Genomic DNA, 16,759 nt, shown 5'->3' with positions numbered 1-16,759 from the left:
AGAGAGGTATCAGTATTTTGGAAACATCAAAATTACTCGAACCTATAAATATAAACCGTACAACTCATTCCACCGTCAGTCGTGTTGAAGTAGAAAGCACGTCGAATTACTAAATGTTTTCAGCTGCTTTAATGCATTTGTAAGCTCCTGTGAAGTAGCACATTTTGGACTCTTCACTCTCATCGCTGGATGATGGACTCTTGGCGCTGGCCTCGAACTTCTGTACTATGCACTCTGGTCTCTGAACCATGGGCTCTGGTATCTGGGGTCTTGATCCTTCACTTTGGAATCTGAACTCTAGATTCTGGAGTCTGAACTTTGGGCTTTGCAACGGTGGAAACTGATAAGCTACTGAAGAGTCACCACAATACTCGCTCGGTGAAAAGAGCGAGGAACACACTGGGGGTGGTTCGTCCCAAGAGAATGAAAATGGACCCGGAGCTGAAGAAACTGAGAGAGAACGTCGTTGAAACAAGGCTCAGTCAAGAAGCTTCTGAAGTTAAATAAGAAGCTTTCCATGAAGAGCTCAACCTACCGCAACCTCGTTTCTAAATCCGAACGCGAAGCGAACGGAAGGGCTCTGTCACAAAAAGCCGCGGTCGAGTGCAACAGTCTGGAAGGCATTTATATTCAAATTTAGTATTACGCAATGAATCTGAATGATTCACCAACATGTACATTCGTGAACCACATCTACCACCTAACCATACAAGCAACAAGGGACCACTAATCAATAGAGAAGAAAATATTGATATACTATCTCTCTCTCACAATGATGCTCATAATTATGCTGCCTTGTAAGGATACGTGCATGTGCAAGTATGTGTGGTTCACTTCTCCGATTCTTTGTCTACTTACTTCGGTGTCCATAGCCGCACTTCAACCGGTTATATAGAGAAGGCTAGCATCATACCGTACTGTTTTGAGTTTCATTCGGATAGAATTCAAATGAATAGTGAACGCGCTCTGCTTGCGAGGGTCGCCGAAATGGAACGCAAGACAAGTTGGTCGGCCTTTCCGAATAGGTTCACGTCTTGGTACGCTTCCATATTAGCACCAATTGTGAGTAGACTAGTTACACAGTGAGCTAGCAACGGAAGTTAAGGAGCAATAACACACACGAACAATACGATGTCGTAGAAACTCGAGATATCGTTGTCACCGTCAATGATTTCCTGGTTTAAGTGGATGAGACCTAATTGGCTCATGAAAACGGATATCGGGATCGGGAGAAATACCACCGCCAAGGAACTCTCAGCACTAGATAAATAGAAACGAGTAGCGTCAAGAAAGATGAGAACCCATGCAAAGGTTGTTATACAGAGATGTAAACCATTGTGGTCGGCACCTCCGCATTAGTTCGCTTCTCAACAGGTGACGATATTTGCACCAGACCTAAGGGGATCAGTTATATCATGAAGGTTGGACAGGAAGCTAGCAAAGGCAGCAAAGGAATAAAACAGGAACGATTGACACAAAATTTCAAAGAGCAAGAGGACCTTCCCTACTGCAGTAATACCTAACGGTGGCCCCGCTGCGAAAAGTATTGGGAGAAACAAGAGGTTTAGTCCGTAGGCTTAACTACTACCAACCACTGCAGTAAGATAGCCTTTAATAAAAGGCGAAGAAATATATCTTTTGGCGATCCAACAAACAGGTCCGTCGCATACGGTTGGTCGGGTTGTCCCACTTCAAGTAGGGTTTATAGTATCGACCCTTTTTGGTGAGATCCGGTTCCTCGATGCTGTATCCTTCAGTATAGCTAAAACCCGGTACTGGCAAGTTTCTGTCAAAAAAAAAAACAAAAACACTAGAGCCTGTAAGATGTTAAAAAATATACTTTTATTGGTAAGCTTTTATATGCTTCAGTCTACCTTCTAATCTCGCCCAGAGCCGAAGCAAAAAAAAAATACTCTGTTATAGCTATCAATAAACCATTCAATCAATTTCTACTTCTTTGTTGCTTATTCACTACACAAACAGTACAGTATCGTTACCCGGCTGAGCAGTGAAATCAGAAAACCACAAAAGTGAAACGTTTCTCTACTACGACAATTTCGATTGCGACTGACTTTAAATATATTCGTATTAGACCAAATGTGCGCTTGGTGGCACTGTTCCTAAAGGAGATCACCGCGATAATCCGCTACATCGGGGGCATAATAAATAACACGTAATAACACAAAGCCCAGCCGGTTCTGCACTAAGTTGACTATTTGGTTAAAATGTTGAGCCATTTAAGATTTTTGCTGTTCCTGGAATCGCTGGTCTCAAATGACTAAGACCAATAGGTGTTTTCTGGGACTGTTCTGTTTGTCGGCCGCTCAAGAGATAAATGTAGTTTTTAGAAGGAATCTCATCTGTCTGTAGTTTTTCGGAACAGTAACGGGTGTCCTTGGAAGAGGTTTACTTTTCCGGAGCAAAGAGAGATTCTTCGGGCGCTGTTTGTATACTACGCATGGTAAGAGATCATTTGAACTCTTCCCACAATAGGTACACTTTTCAGCATTCCCAATACAAGTAATATTAATGACGCACTTGTCACACCGGGCCTTATTGCTACAATGGCCCATTTACTACAATTAATACAATGCACGATGCTTGGTACAATTAACCGAACAAGCAGACTAACGCACTGTCAGATTCGACCCGGTGACCACACCGTCGATCTTAACTTTGTGGGCAGGCTTGTAGATGCGGTAGTCCGTAATAAAATACTCGAAGGCTTCGATGACGAATTTTGTTCGACATTTATTTTAGGTTCTTTTTCAGCAGAGTTCAGTTATGTGCGGGCCTAGAATCCGTCGCAAATTACAACTTTAAGAATACGAAGGAAGAGAGAATAATTATGGGAGTTTTTACGTCTGTGCTCAGCTCACCTGGATTCGATTTCAAACCCACGCATATGGATGATGGACTCTTGGCGCTGGCCTCGAATTTCTGTACTATGCACTCTGGACTCTCAACCATGGGCTCTGGTAGCAGGGGTCTTGATGCTTCACTATGGACTCTGAACTTTAGGATTTGCGCTCGGGTCTCTGGTTTCTGGACTGTTGGCTCTCTCCTCGGGACTCTGGACTTTGGATTCTGGTCTCTGGGCTCAGAACTTGGGACAATATTTTTGGTTAATGACTCCGGTTTCTGGACTCTGAACTTTGGTCTCAGGATTCTCGTCTCTGGACTCTGAGCTCTAGATTCTGGACTTTGAACTCGGGATACTGCACTCTTCACGCTGGGTTCTATACTCTGGACTCTCGCCTCGAGATTCTGTGTAATGGACTCTGGATTCTGGCCTCTGTGTTCTGGGCTTTGTGCTCTGGAGTCTGAACTCTTGTCTCAGTATTTTGGGTTTAGTACTTCGAACTCTGGATTCTGGTCTCAGAGCTCTGGACTCTGTCCACAGTAAGTTGAGCTGAGGACTCTGAGCTCTGGACTCTGGACCCAGGATTCTCGACTCTGTTCTCTGCATTCTGAACTCTGCATTCTTAACTCTGGATTCTGAGCTCTCGCCTAGGGATTCTGTGCTATAGACACTGGACTGTAGACTGTGGTCTCTGACCAATGGGCTCTGTGGACTCTGGACTATGCGCTCTGCACTCCAGACTCTGGGCTCTCTTCTCGGGACTTTTGGTTCTGGTCGCTGTGCTATGGAATCTAAACTCTGGATTATCGAATCTGAACTCTAGATTATGGACTCTGAGCTCTGGAATCTGGACTCTAAACTCTGGTCTCACTACTTTGGGTTAGGGGTTCTGGACTTTGGGCTCTGGCTTTTGTGCTGAGGACTCGGGATTCACTATTTGGGGATAAGAAATCTAGCCTCTGGTTTCTGGTCTCTGGCAGCTGAACTCTGAACTCGGCTCTTAACTCTGCACTCGGAACTCTGGATTCTGGACTTTGGGTTCTCTTCTCTGGACTTTGGATTCTGGTCTCTGGGCTCTGAACCCTGGTCTCAGGATTCTCGTCTCTGGACTCTGATCTCTAGATTCTGGACTTTGAACTCGGGATACTGCACTCTTCACGCTGGGTTTTGTACTCTGGACTCTGGCCTCGAGATTCTGTGATCTGGATTCTGGCCTCTGTGCCCTGGAGTCTGAACTCTTGTCTCAGTATTTTGGGTTGAGTACTTCGAACTCTGGATTCTGGTCTTAGAGCTCTGGACTCTGGCCACAGTAAGTTGGGTTGAGGACTCTGGGTTCTGAACTCTGGACCCAGGATTCGCAACTCTGTTCTCTGCACTCTGAACTCTGCATTCTTAACTCTGGATTCCGAGCTCTCGCCTAGAGATTTTGTGCTATAAACTCTGGACTGTAGACTGTGGTCGCTGAGCTATGGGCTCTGGGGCTTGATTCGGGACTTTGGACTCTGAACTGTGTACCCTGGACTCTGGGTTCAGGTCGCTGGACTATGGAATCTAAACTCTGGATTATCGAATCTGAACTTTGGATTCTGGACTCTGAGCTCTCGAATCTGGACTCTAAACTCTGGTTACACTGTTTTGGGTTAGGGGCTCTGGACTTTAGCCTTTCTGCTCTGGATTATGTGCTGAGGACTCTGGGCTCAGTATTTTCAGATAAGAACTCTAGACTCTGGTTTCTGGTCTCTGGGCTCCGGACTCTAGGTTTTGGTTTTTGGGCTCTGGCACCTGAACTCTGGGCTCTAAACTCTGCACTCGGAATTCTGGATTCTGGACTCAGAGCTCTGTCTTCGGCACTCTGGGCTCTGATCGCTGCGCCGTGGATTCTGGGCTCTGCATTCTCGATACTGAACTCTGGATTCTAGACTCGCTTCAGTATTTTGGGTTAAGGACTCGCGACTCTAGATTCTGGTCATTCTCCTCGGGACTCTGGACACTGGGCTCAGGTATCTGGGGTCTTGATCTTTCACTCTGGAATCTGAACTCCAGACTCTGGACTTTGAACTTTAGACTCTGCATTCGGGTGTCTGGATTCTGCACTGTGGGCTCTCTCCTCGGGACTCTGGATTCTGGTCTCTGGGCTCTGAACTCGGGATACTGGGCTCAGTGTTTTGGGTTGAGGACTCTGGTCTCTGGACTCTGAGCTCGGGTCTCAGGCTGCTCGTCTCTGGACTCTGAGCTCTAGATTCTGGACTTGGAACTATGGGTTCTGCACTCTTCACGCTGGGTTCTGTACTCTCGCCTCAGTATTTTGAGTTGAGTTCTTCGGGCCCTGTATGCTGGTCTCAGAGCTCTGGACTCTGGCCACAGTAATTTGGGTTGAGGACTCTGGGCTCTGGACCCAGGATTCTCGACTGTTCTCTGCATTCTGAGCTCTGGACTCTGTATTCTTAACTCTGGATAGACACTGGACTGTAGATTGTGGTCTCTGACCAATGGGCTCTGTGGACTCTGTGCTCTAAACTCTGGACTATGCACTCTGCACTCTGAGCTCTCTTCTCGGGACTCTGGGTTCTGGTCGCTGGGCTATGGAATCTAAACTTTGGATTATCGAATCTGAACTCTGGATTCTGGACTCTGGAATCTGGACTCTAAACTCTGGTCTTACTATTTTTGGTTAGTGGCTCTGAACTTTAGGCTCTGTGCTCTGGATTATGAGCTGAGGACTCTGGGCTCAGTACTTTGGGATATGAACTCTAGACTCTGATTTCTGGTCTCTGGATTCTGGACTCTAGGTTTTGGTTTCTGGGCTCTGGCACCTGAACTCTGAACTTTGGACTTTGAACTCAGCGTTCTGGACTCTGAACTCTGCACTCGGAAATCTGGATTCTGGACTCTGAGCTCTGTCTTCGAAACTCTGGGTTCTGATCGCTGCACCATGGACTTTGGGCTCTGCATTCTCGACACTGAACTCTGGATTCTGGACTCTAGACTCGCGTCAGTATTTTGGGTTAAGGACTCTGGATTCTGGTCTCTCTTCTCGGGACTTTGGATTCTGGTTTCTCTCCTCGGGACTCTGGACTCTGTGCTATGGAATCTGGAGTCTGGATTCTCTACTCGGGATTCTGGGTTCTGGTCTCTGGGCTATGGACCCTGAATAAAAATACACCGAAAAAAAAATTCTGTTTGGACAAGGAAGTTTTTTTAAATAACTTTTTTTTCCTTGAAAGTGCCCAACTTGAATTTATACGGTAAGGGTACATAATTACCTATCTTGAAACAAAATTTCATTCAAATCAAAGATGGGGTTTATTTTGTAAATCGACTTCAAATTTTCAAAATCGATTTTTTTCAGTGTAGGATTCGATGAAAAATTCAAAAATTTGACTAATTTTGTTAAAATCACTCCTAAAACATGTTTTTGTAGGATTTGTCATTTTTAGACTACAGCCGTTAGAAAAAAATCGGTACAAAAAAGTTTGACCCTTTTCAAAAGACAGTCTAGATCATTTTTGGAAAAACAAAGAATGCAAAGTGGATTTTTGTGACAATGTCTTCATGTACAGAAAGTTTCATTAAAATCTGAGAGGGTGCTGCTAACTCTGAATACGATTTAGCACGAAATTCGTCATAGCGACAGTCTCATACAAATATTTAAGCGTTTCCTTGTTTGTAGCATGAGCCGCTTTTTATCATTAAGCTATGCCACGACAAAAAAACGGCTCATGCTACAAACAAGGAAACGCTTAAATATTTGTATGAGATTGTCACTACTCTGGGCTCTAAACTCGGAATTCTGGATTCTGGACTCAAAGCTCTGTCTTCGAAATTCTGGGTTCTGATTGCAGCACTGTGGATTTTGGATTCTGCATTCTCGACACTAAACTCTGGATTCTGGACTCTAGACTCGCCTCAGTATTTTGGGTTAAGGACTCGTGACTCTGGATTCTGGTCTCTCTCCTCGGGACTTAGGACACTGGGCTATGGAATCTGGAGTCTGGATTCTCTCCTCGGGATTCTGGGTTCGGGTCTCTGGGATATGGACCCTGAATAAAAATACACTGAAAAAAAAATCAGTTTGAACAAGGAAATGTTTTTTTCGAATAATTTTTTTTCCTTGAAAGTGCCCAACTTGAATTATTGACGGTAGGTAGGGAACATAATTACGTATTTTGGAACAAAATTTCATCCAAATTAAAAATGGTTTTTTTGTAAATCGACTTTAAATTCTTAAAATCGATTTTTTTTCAGTGTAGGAGTGTAGGATGAAGAATTTTTTCAATATTTGTATTCAAAAATTTGACTAATTTTGTGAAAATCACTCCTAAAACATTTTTTGTAGGATTTGTCATTGTTAGACTATAGACGTTTGAAAAAAAAATTGGTAAAAAAAAGACAGTCTAGATCATTTTTGGAAAATCAAAATATGCAAAGTCGCTTTTTGTGACAAAGTCTTCATGTACAGTGACAGTCTCATACCAATGTTTAAGCGTTTCCTTCTTTGTAGCATGGGCCGCTTTTTATCATGAAGCTATGCCACGATAAAAACGGCTCATGCTACAAAGAAGGAAATGCTTAAACATTTGCATGAGACTGTCAATACACAATCATGAAAAAATAATTAGATTTGGCAATTTGGTTATTACGGCAAATACGATCAGGGGCCATGAGAATGAGTTTAATTTTTGAATAATTATTATGCTAATTACTGCTTTGGTTGGGTGTCAGTGTGTCATCCCTATTTAGTTTTTAATCTGCACGTTGTATCGTCCGTAACACTTTTTCTAACCATTAAAGTTTATATAATCTCGAAAGCTTTGGTCCACCGACAGTCGACGGGGTGTCTTCTAAAAGCCATAAATTATTCCATTTTCGGCAGTTTTTGGTTTTCAATTTCCTCGGGCACCTCATCCATCAACCGAACGTAACACACTTAACAATCAGTTTTTGTCTGGAATGCATTTATAAAATAAAATTAAAAAAAAAATCTATCGCCAGTCTCTCTCTTTCTAACAGCGCTTTATTTTGATTGCTCAAAACAAAACCGACTTACTCACACGCGCAGGCTTTCCGCTTGCTCCAAAATACTAGCCTTGAATAATCGATTTCAATTTTATTTTCTCGCCTCGCCACCATCGCCGTCACCGTCATCACGCGCTACAGATTCCAGCCAAGTTGTGCTTCGCCAGAAACAGCAGAAACAACAGCAGCAGCAGAAAAACGCAACGCTAACCATCGAAGAGGATGAACGAAAAACCCGCCGGATATCGTACCTGCGGGCCACGGCACACGATAACATGTTCCAGATGGAGTCGGACCCCTCGGACAGTAGCCCCATGTCGTTGCCGGCCGATACGCCCGACACCGAACCGGAAGCGATCTGTGACCAACAACCGCAGCACCAACAACAGCAGCAGCAGCTTCAGCAGTCGCAGTCCATCGCCGGTGGTGATCCGCCACCGGTTGGTCAACTACACCACCAGCAAGTGCCACAGCAACTGAAAAGGTAAGAAGCGGAACGTTTCCTTATTTCGCCACGTCTCGTTACAACTATTGCTGAAAGATTGCCCCGCGCCGTCCATCCGTCCGTCCCACGCGCGGTGTGTGGGTGAAGGGTACAAAGAACCGTGGCAATCTTGATTCAGCTATCGGTTTTGAGCCGCTCGTTCTAATTAGTAATATTTCTCCACCGTTCGTTTCAAAATGCGCCGATTGAAACACCTTCCCTTCCTTCGCGGCTGAAACATGCATCAAAACAAACATCGCATCGATTGCTTGCGGAATGCAACAAAAAAAAAAAACAACAAACGGAAACCATCAGCGCGTATCGTCCCTGGCGGCGTCCGCGTTTAACCGGCGACATTCAGCCGCTGCGAAGGCTGTTCGATGAATCACCGCCGATTATCAATCTGCCGCCGATTCTCGAACAACCTGCGACCCCCACGTGTGGTGGTGGCGGCGGCGGATCGGTTATGGATCTATCCAAGCTTCCCTCCGCATCCATAACGGATAGTGATGGCGAAGGGGAATCGATCGCCGGAACGCCTAGTCCTGTTCCGAGAGCGAAAGCGACTGCACTGGCACTGCAAAAGCGATCGTCCTCGCTGACGACGGCGACTACGCTGACGGATCAGCTGCGGGGGAGCAGCCTGGGGAATCTGCATGTCATCACCACTACGTCCGCTTCCGGTGTCGTCACGAGGAGTTACTTCTTCGCCCAAAGGTTGGCTGGATGTTGTTTTTTTGATATTTTGATGTTGATATTGATGTTGCTTGGCAACCGTCGATTGATTGAAGAATGTTGATGTTTGTGTTGTACGCTCGACAGACAGCGGCGGCGGTCAAATGTTTTAAATCTAGCACGTGCAATGTTTTGTGTAACAATTTCATATATTAGTTGAATTAGGAAAGGTTCTTACAACCGGGTTCTGAAGAAATCAGTTCCGCATATAAATGAAAGCTTGAGTTACCGGTTGGTAAGAAATGTTCTGCAATTTGTTTCAATAGACAGGGGAAGTTAACCTCACTTTTTATTCGATTGAGTACAAACGATTGCACTCTCATTTCGATGGAACGGGACAGCCTACTATGATGGATGGAGAAATGCTTTGGATTTGTAGCCTGCAAAGGCACTCCATTGAATGTTACCTCGGAGATACACGCAGAAAAAAGATTTGTAGGTTCAATAAAATTATGCGTTAAATTATTGGTCGGGAGACAATAAAATTATTTATTGAATTCAATAAAATTTATTTATTGTTTCAATAAAACAAGATTATCGTTCCATTTTTCAATAATTATTTTATTGAAATTAAAAGAAAATTATTGGTACTAAAAATGTATTTATTGAAAGCAAAAATTTGTTGTTGTTCTAATAAAAAAATATTTTCAAACCAATAAGTTTGTTTGTTAAAGTGATAAACAATAAATGATTGGATTCAATAACACATATTTTTGGTTTAAATATGCTAATTCTTTCTGCGTGTACGACAACCACAGCTCTGCCTACTATGTCTTTATTATCTACATGTCGTTTGAATGATGGAAACTTTTTTCTCTCGTTAAGGGTATATTAAAGAATTGGAACATTTGACCGTCGATAAAATCTGTTGACGTATGCCAACCCATTTTCGCCTAAATTAGTCGTTAGTTCTAGTGCTCGCTAACACTTAATTTGCGTTGTTGTTATTTCCGCTGCATTTTTCTAACTGATCGATGTGGTTTTTTATTTATTAAGCTATTTTTGCATCAAATCGATTACAAATCAGGGTCTTTTCACAGTATTAATTGTCACCTTTTTAACACGATTATCTCCCCCTTAATTTTACGAAGGACATTGAAAAATATTCAAAAAGAAATATTGCACTTATGTTGAACATTGGTCGGTTTGATTTCCGTCATATTCTGCTACTGGGCGAGAGAGCAACAATCAACACGTTTCCATAGTTCAGTATAAAGCTGAAATTTGATACCAACTGAGCTCACAGAGAGCCAACACTATATGGTAAATACACTCAAGCCTCTGCAGTATCCTGTGACATTGGGAGATTTTTAACGGATTTAGACACTTTGAAATGTTTTGAGTCCGTTTGTCCAACGTTTTAACCCCGTTAATAGGAACTTGATGAGCTAGTTGGGATGCTAATTTTGGCAATATATTTCGGTCATTCTTTCTATTGCCCATTGGACACGTTCCTGCAAACCTTGAATATAAGAGTATCAAGATTCTTGAAATTGCCGTTTAAGGTCGCTTATTGTTTTTATCTGATAGTTAGACCCCGACACAATTAAATGGAAAAAATTAGCGATCTGATAGAAATGTGACCTACGAGCGACTTCAAAAAAAAAATGTCATATCTTAAATTCGCATTTTTTTTAAATACATATGCAGAATCTTAGATTTTGTAGTTTTCAAAATTTTTGTGAATTTTTTATAATTCTGTACAAATACTATTAAATTCTGTACAACAAATTCAGTAAAATTCGTAAAATGTTTAAAAATTCTGTAAATTTTGCAGCTTTACAGATTTTTTTGTAATTCTGTATTACTTTGTAAAATTGTAATTTTTTTAAAAGTATGTAAAATTTTTAAATATTATTTTTAAATTCTAAATAATTCTTAAATTTCTTTCGAAGGTTTTTTTAAAGTTCCCTGTAAAATTTTGCAAAAATTTGCAAAATTCTTAAAAAATTATGTGTAATTCGTAAGAACCGTAAAAAAATCAATGCACAAAAAAAAAATTCTTGGGCCGAATTTGAGCGAAATTTTGGCGAAATCTCAAAATTGGACCATTTTAACACGTGCCCTAAAGCAGTTGAATTTTTATATGTGAAACATTATCAAAGTAATAGAAAATTTTTGAATTTTTGGTGTTCGAGCACACTACGAATGGATTCGATCACTGTAAAAGGTAGGAATTTTCATCTAAAACGTATGTAAAAATACATAAAATTTCAATCGCTTTGGAGCACGTGTGACAATGGTCCAAATTTGAGATTTCGTAATATGTTGGAGATTGAGATTTCAAATTCCAAAAGTTTGAAATTTAAAAAATTGGTAGCTTGAAATTTCAAATGCGTTACACACTCAGGTTTTTTACGCGGTTTTCATTTACGCGGATTTTTTAATTTACGCGGTATCCCTTAATGAGGTTTCCATTAAAGCGTATTCTTAAATTTACGCGGTCTTCATTTACGCGGCCTCTATCCCCCGAGTGAAAATACCTGAGTGTATTTCAAGAATTTGAAGATCGAGATTTAACATTCCAAAAATTTGAAATTTCAAGCATTTGATATTTGAAGTTTCGAAAACTAATTTTCAGCAGTTTGAAATTTCGAAAATTTGGAATTTCAACTTTTTAAATTCCAAAAATTTGCTGCTTGAAATTTCAAAAATTTTAAATTTCAATGATTTAAAATTTCTAAAACTTTAAAATTCAAATTTGAAATTTCCAAGATTTTAAATATCAAAACTTAAAAACTGCAATATTTTGAAAAAAATAAAATTTTAGGAATTTAAAATTTTTGGAATTTAAAATTCCTTATTTTTGAAATTTCAAATTTTGAAAATTTCAAATTAAAAGTTCAAAAATTTGGAATACATTTCAAAAATTTTGAATCTAAAGTTTGAAAAATTTGAAATTTCAAAATTTTGAATTTCCAAAAATTTTAAATTCCATATATTTGAAATTACAAAATTCCTAAATTTCAAAGTTTGAGATTTGAAATTCCCAAAATTTGAAAAAAACCAATTTTCAAAATTTTAAATTTTAAACATTTCATAAACTTGAAATTTTAAAAATTTGAATTTTTGAAATTTCAAAAATCTGAAATTTGGTATTTTCTAAAATTTGAAATCTTAAAACTTTAAATTCCAAAAAAATCAAATTCTAAATATTTTAAATTTCGGAAATTCGAAATTTCAAAAATTTTTAAATAAAACTTTCTAATATTTGAAATTTAAATTTTTTGAAATTTCAAAAATTTTGGGATTTGAAAATTAAAAGATTTTAAATTTAAAAATGCGAAATTTTAAAAATTTTAAATTTCAAAAATTCGGAATTTTAAATTCCAAGAATTTGAAAAAAAAAACGAGAATTCAAAATTTCTAAAATTTTAAATTTAAAAAATTTCAATTTTCATAAATTTGAATTTTTTTTGATGATTTGAAATTTTATAAATTTGAAGGGGAGTGGCAGCACTGCCAAGTCGCTAGAAGGTATTTTTGTTTTTATCCAAACTTTTTTAAAGTTTTTGAGTGAAATACAGTATAATTTATCAAAAAGCGAAACCAACCATTCACTAGGTCGTATTTACCATTAAGCTGTGTATTAGTTGGTAAAAATGTCGCGAGAATAGTGCAGCTTAACAAAAAAAATTTTTTTCGTTATTTTACCAAGTACGGGTGTGATTCTAGCCACTAAAATACACGCCCGATCGTTCCACTCAGTGCCTGCAGCGCCATCTAAACCTGACTTTAAGGTTCATCGCTTTGGTTGATCGACGATAGAGGAGAAAATTTCGCAAAGGAAAGGCATCCCAGTTAAACCCATTCAGGAACCGGTTCGAATTTCTGAGTGGAGTCGGAGTGGATTCCAGCTCAGATGCAGCAGCCGATTCCGAATCAATCGGTTTCGGCATCGGTAGTTGCGTTTGAGCTGGAATCCATACTGATACCGTTCAGGATTCCGAATCAAGTTCCGAATGGTTTGACCGGGATAGATTGATTGATTGTCGTAACAGTCTCAGCCGACAGCGAAATAAAAGGAACAGGTAGCTTCTAGGGAGATGGACGGGTGTCGATGGCCAACCCACCCCACAGGAATATACCATACAGGAACTGGTTTTGAAGAAACCAGCGGAAACTGAAGGAGGGATTGCGCTGTACCTGCAAATGTGAGAAAGGATTGCTCGGGCTGTTTGATGCGTGAGAAAGAAGCTGGAGATTGTGAGAATATCTGGAGAAGGTTTGGAATGGGACGAAAAATGGATAAGCAAGTCACTCACTCGCGTAAGTAGGAGATGAGGAAGGAAATAGAAAAACTGGTATATTTTTCTATAGACATATTCTAATTTATATATACAAAAATAAATAAATACACTAAATACGCGTCGATTTCTTACCTCATGTAAGGAATCGAAAGTCTTATTGTAATGTTATAATCCATTTGATACAAACATTACAGTAAGGCGGGGCTGGTTGATGGAACGATGACCTCGGAACATGTCTGGCGCTGTACACGAAATGGGTCATCGGAAAGTCAATTGAGCTAACACCTACCTAAATCCTTGAACCAAGTTATTTGCATGGATATGTTAAAATACATGCAAACATCTTTTTTCTGTAAATCACTACCAGCTAGTGAGAGTTAGGATGGTTAACACACACACACACACACACACACACATTTGAAATTTTATAAATTTGAATTTTCGAAATTTCAAAAATCTGAAATTTGGTATTTTCTAAAATTTGGAATTTTATAACTTTAGATTCCAAAAAATTTAAATTCTAATTATTTAAAATTTCGGAAATTTGAAATTTCAAAAATTTTTGAATAAAAATTTCTAATATTTGAAATTTCAAAAATTTGGGATTTGAAAATTAAAAGATTTAAAATTTAAAAAATGCGAAATTTTCAAAAAATTTAATTTAAAAAATTCGGAATTTTTAATTCCAAAAATTGGAAAACAAAACGGAAATTTAAAATTTCTAAAATTTTAAATTTCAAATTTCATAAATTTTAAATTTTTCAATGATTTGAAATTTTAAAAATTTGTATTTTCGAAATTTCAAGAATCTGAAATTTGGTATTTTCTAAAATTTGAAATCTTTAAACTTTAAATTCCAAAAAAATTAAATTCTAAATATTTTAAATTTCGGAAATTCGAAATTTCAAACATTTTTAAATAAAAATTTCTTATATTTGAAATTTCAATTTTTTGAAATTTCGAAAATTTGGGATTTGAAAATTAAAAGTTTTAAAAATGCGAAATTTTCAAAATTTTAAATTTCAAAATTCGGAATTTTGAATTCCAAAAATTTGGAAAAAAACGAAAATTCAAAATTTCAACAATTTTAAATTTCATGAATTTGAAATTTTTCGATGATTTGAAATTTTAAAAATTTGAATTTTCGAAATTTCAAAAATCGGAAATTTGGTATTTTCTAAAATTTGGAATCTTAAAACGATTCCAAAAAAATTAAATTTTAAATATTTTAAGTTTCGGAAATTTGAAATTTCAAAAAATTTTAAACAAAAATTTCTAATATTTGAAATTTCAATATTTTGAAATTTCAAAAATTTGGGACTTGAAAATTGAAAGATTTAAAATTTAAAAATTCGAAATTTTCAAAATTTTAAATTTTAAAAATTCGAAATTTTTAATTCCAAAAATTTGAAAAAAAAACGAAAATTCTTAATTTCTAAAATTTTAAATTTACTAAATTTTAAATTTTTCGATGATTTGAAATTTTAAAAATTTGAATTTTCAAAATTTCAAATATCTGAAATTTGGTATTTTCTAAAATTTGAAACTTTAAATTCCAAAAAAATTGAATTCTAAATATTTTAAATTTCGGAAATTTGAAATTTCATAAATTTTTAAATAAAAATTTCTAATATTTGAAATTTAAAGTTTTTGAAATTTCAAAAATTTGGGATTTGAAAATTAAAAGATTTAAAATTTAGAAAATGCGAAATTTTCAAAATTTCAAGTTTCAAAAATTCGGAATTTAAAATTCCAAAAAATTGAAAAAAACGAAAATTCTAAATTTCTAAAATTTGAAATTTTTCGATGATTTGAAATTTTAAAAATTTGAATTATCGAAATTTCAAAAATCTGAAATTTGGTATTTTCTAAAATTTGAAAGTTTAAATTCCAAAAAAAATAAATTCTAAATATTTTAAATTTCGGAAATTTGAAATTTCAAAAATTTAAAAAAAAAATTTCTTATATTTGAAATTTCAAAAATTTGGGATTTGAAAATTAAAAGATTTAAAATTTTCAAAATGCGAAATTTTCAAAATTTGAAATTTCAATGATTCGGAATTTTAAATTCCAAAAATTTCAAATTTCTGAAATTTAAAATTTTAAATTTGAAAAATTTTAAATTGCAAAAATTTGAGATTTCGAAAATTCGAAATTTCAAAAATATTTCAATTCAAAATATTTGAAAATTTCAGGTTCGAAAGATTTGAAATTTCAAATATTTGGAACCTGAAATTTAAAAGAATTGAAATTTTAAAACTTTGAAATTCCACAAAAAAAATTTAAAGGTTTGAAATTTCAAAAGCTTGAAATTTCGAAAATATGAAATTTAAAATTTTTAAGATTTGAAACTTTAAATATTTGAATTTTCAATATTTTGAAATTTGAAATTTCAAATATGTGAAAATGTGAAAAGAAAGCATTTGTGCGCTGAGAAAAATGTGTTTTAAACTAAAATGAATATGCAAAAAAAAAGATTATTTAGAAATGAATGAAATTGTTGCTAAATTTTTTGCAAATCAGTGCATTTTTAAGCTCTCTCTCCAGCACCCTCTCACCTTTTGCACTGAAAGCGGAATACGTATGGCAAAAGGTGTCGGCAACTAAATCGGTTTTCTTGAGAGAGAGAGAGAGAGAGAGAGAGAGAGAGAGAGAATTTCACAAATTTCCGAAAGTAGCATATTTTTGCAAAATATGTTAAAATTGGTTAGATTCTGGGAAGACTATTCCAAAAACTGGTCGAGTTGGTACGAAATTCGTCGAGCGACGTACAGCTCATGTCATAAACAAGGTAAAATCCGAATAGAAAACTTGTTAGTTAATCAGCTTCTCTATTAAAAAAAATGGTGGCTAATGTCGTGACTGCCCTGGCTCTTACCTGATCAATACTTGAGATGATTGTTAGTGTAATGTTAAAAATCAAAATTTTAAACTACAAAATGGCGACAAATTCGTCATTTACACATATAGTTTCGAATTGTGTGGATGTCAAAATTTGATTTCTGACAGCATTTCGAAGAGCGCTAAGACCGTTTCTCACATTGTTGGAATTTAACAGGGATTTTGTAATCGGAAAGCCGCCATCTTCGATTTTAAAATGGTTCAGAAATTAACTAGCAACAGTGTTGGGGCCAAAGAGAACTTTTCAAAAATAGCGAACATGAGTAAAAGAGAAAAAAAGTAAAAGAGTAGAAGAGTAAAAGAGTAAAAGAGTAAAAGAGTAAAAGAGTAAAAGAGTAAAAGAGTAAAAGAGTAAAAGAGTAAAAGAGTAAAAGAGTAAAAGAGTAAAAGAGTAAAAGAGTAAAAGAGTAAAAGAGTAAAAGAGTAAAAGAGTAAAAGAATAAAAGAGTTAAAGAGTTAAAGAGTTAAAGAGTTAAAGAGTTAAAGAGTTAAAGAGTTAAAGAGTTAAAG

At 36.9% G+C, this 16,759-nt stretch overlaps 1 protein-coding gene across 5 annotated transcripts in view; it reads left to right on the top strand.

Moving 5' to 3' along the window:
• Nucleotides 1-16,759, top strand: part of LOC131686146 (uncharacterized) — a 546,994-nt gene that overhangs the window by 306,018 nt on the left and 224,217 nt on the right. For 4 of the 5 annotated variants that reach the window (XM_058970337.1, XM_058970364.1, XM_058970328.1 and 1 more), the window contains 2 exons: nucleotides 8,021-8,363; nucleotides 8,679-9,080. In XM_058970337.1, the coding sequence (XP_058826320.1) occupies nucleotides 8,021-8,363; nucleotides 8,679-9,080 (745 nt within the window). The remainder of the gene's footprint in view (nucleotides 1-8,020; nucleotides 8,364-8,678; nucleotides 9,081-16,759) is intronic. The other variant, XM_058970347.1, reaches the window with a different exon arrangement.

The sequence above is a fragment of the Topomyia yanbarensis genome, chromosome 1 (assembly GCF_030247195.1).
Source record: "Topomyia yanbarensis strain Yona2022 chromosome 1, ASM3024719v1, whole genome shotgun sequence".
Lineage (NCBI taxonomy): Eukaryota > Metazoa > Arthropoda > Insecta > Diptera > Culicidae > Topomyia > Topomyia yanbarensis.
This window is presented reverse-complemented; position numbering and strand designations above follow the sequence as displayed.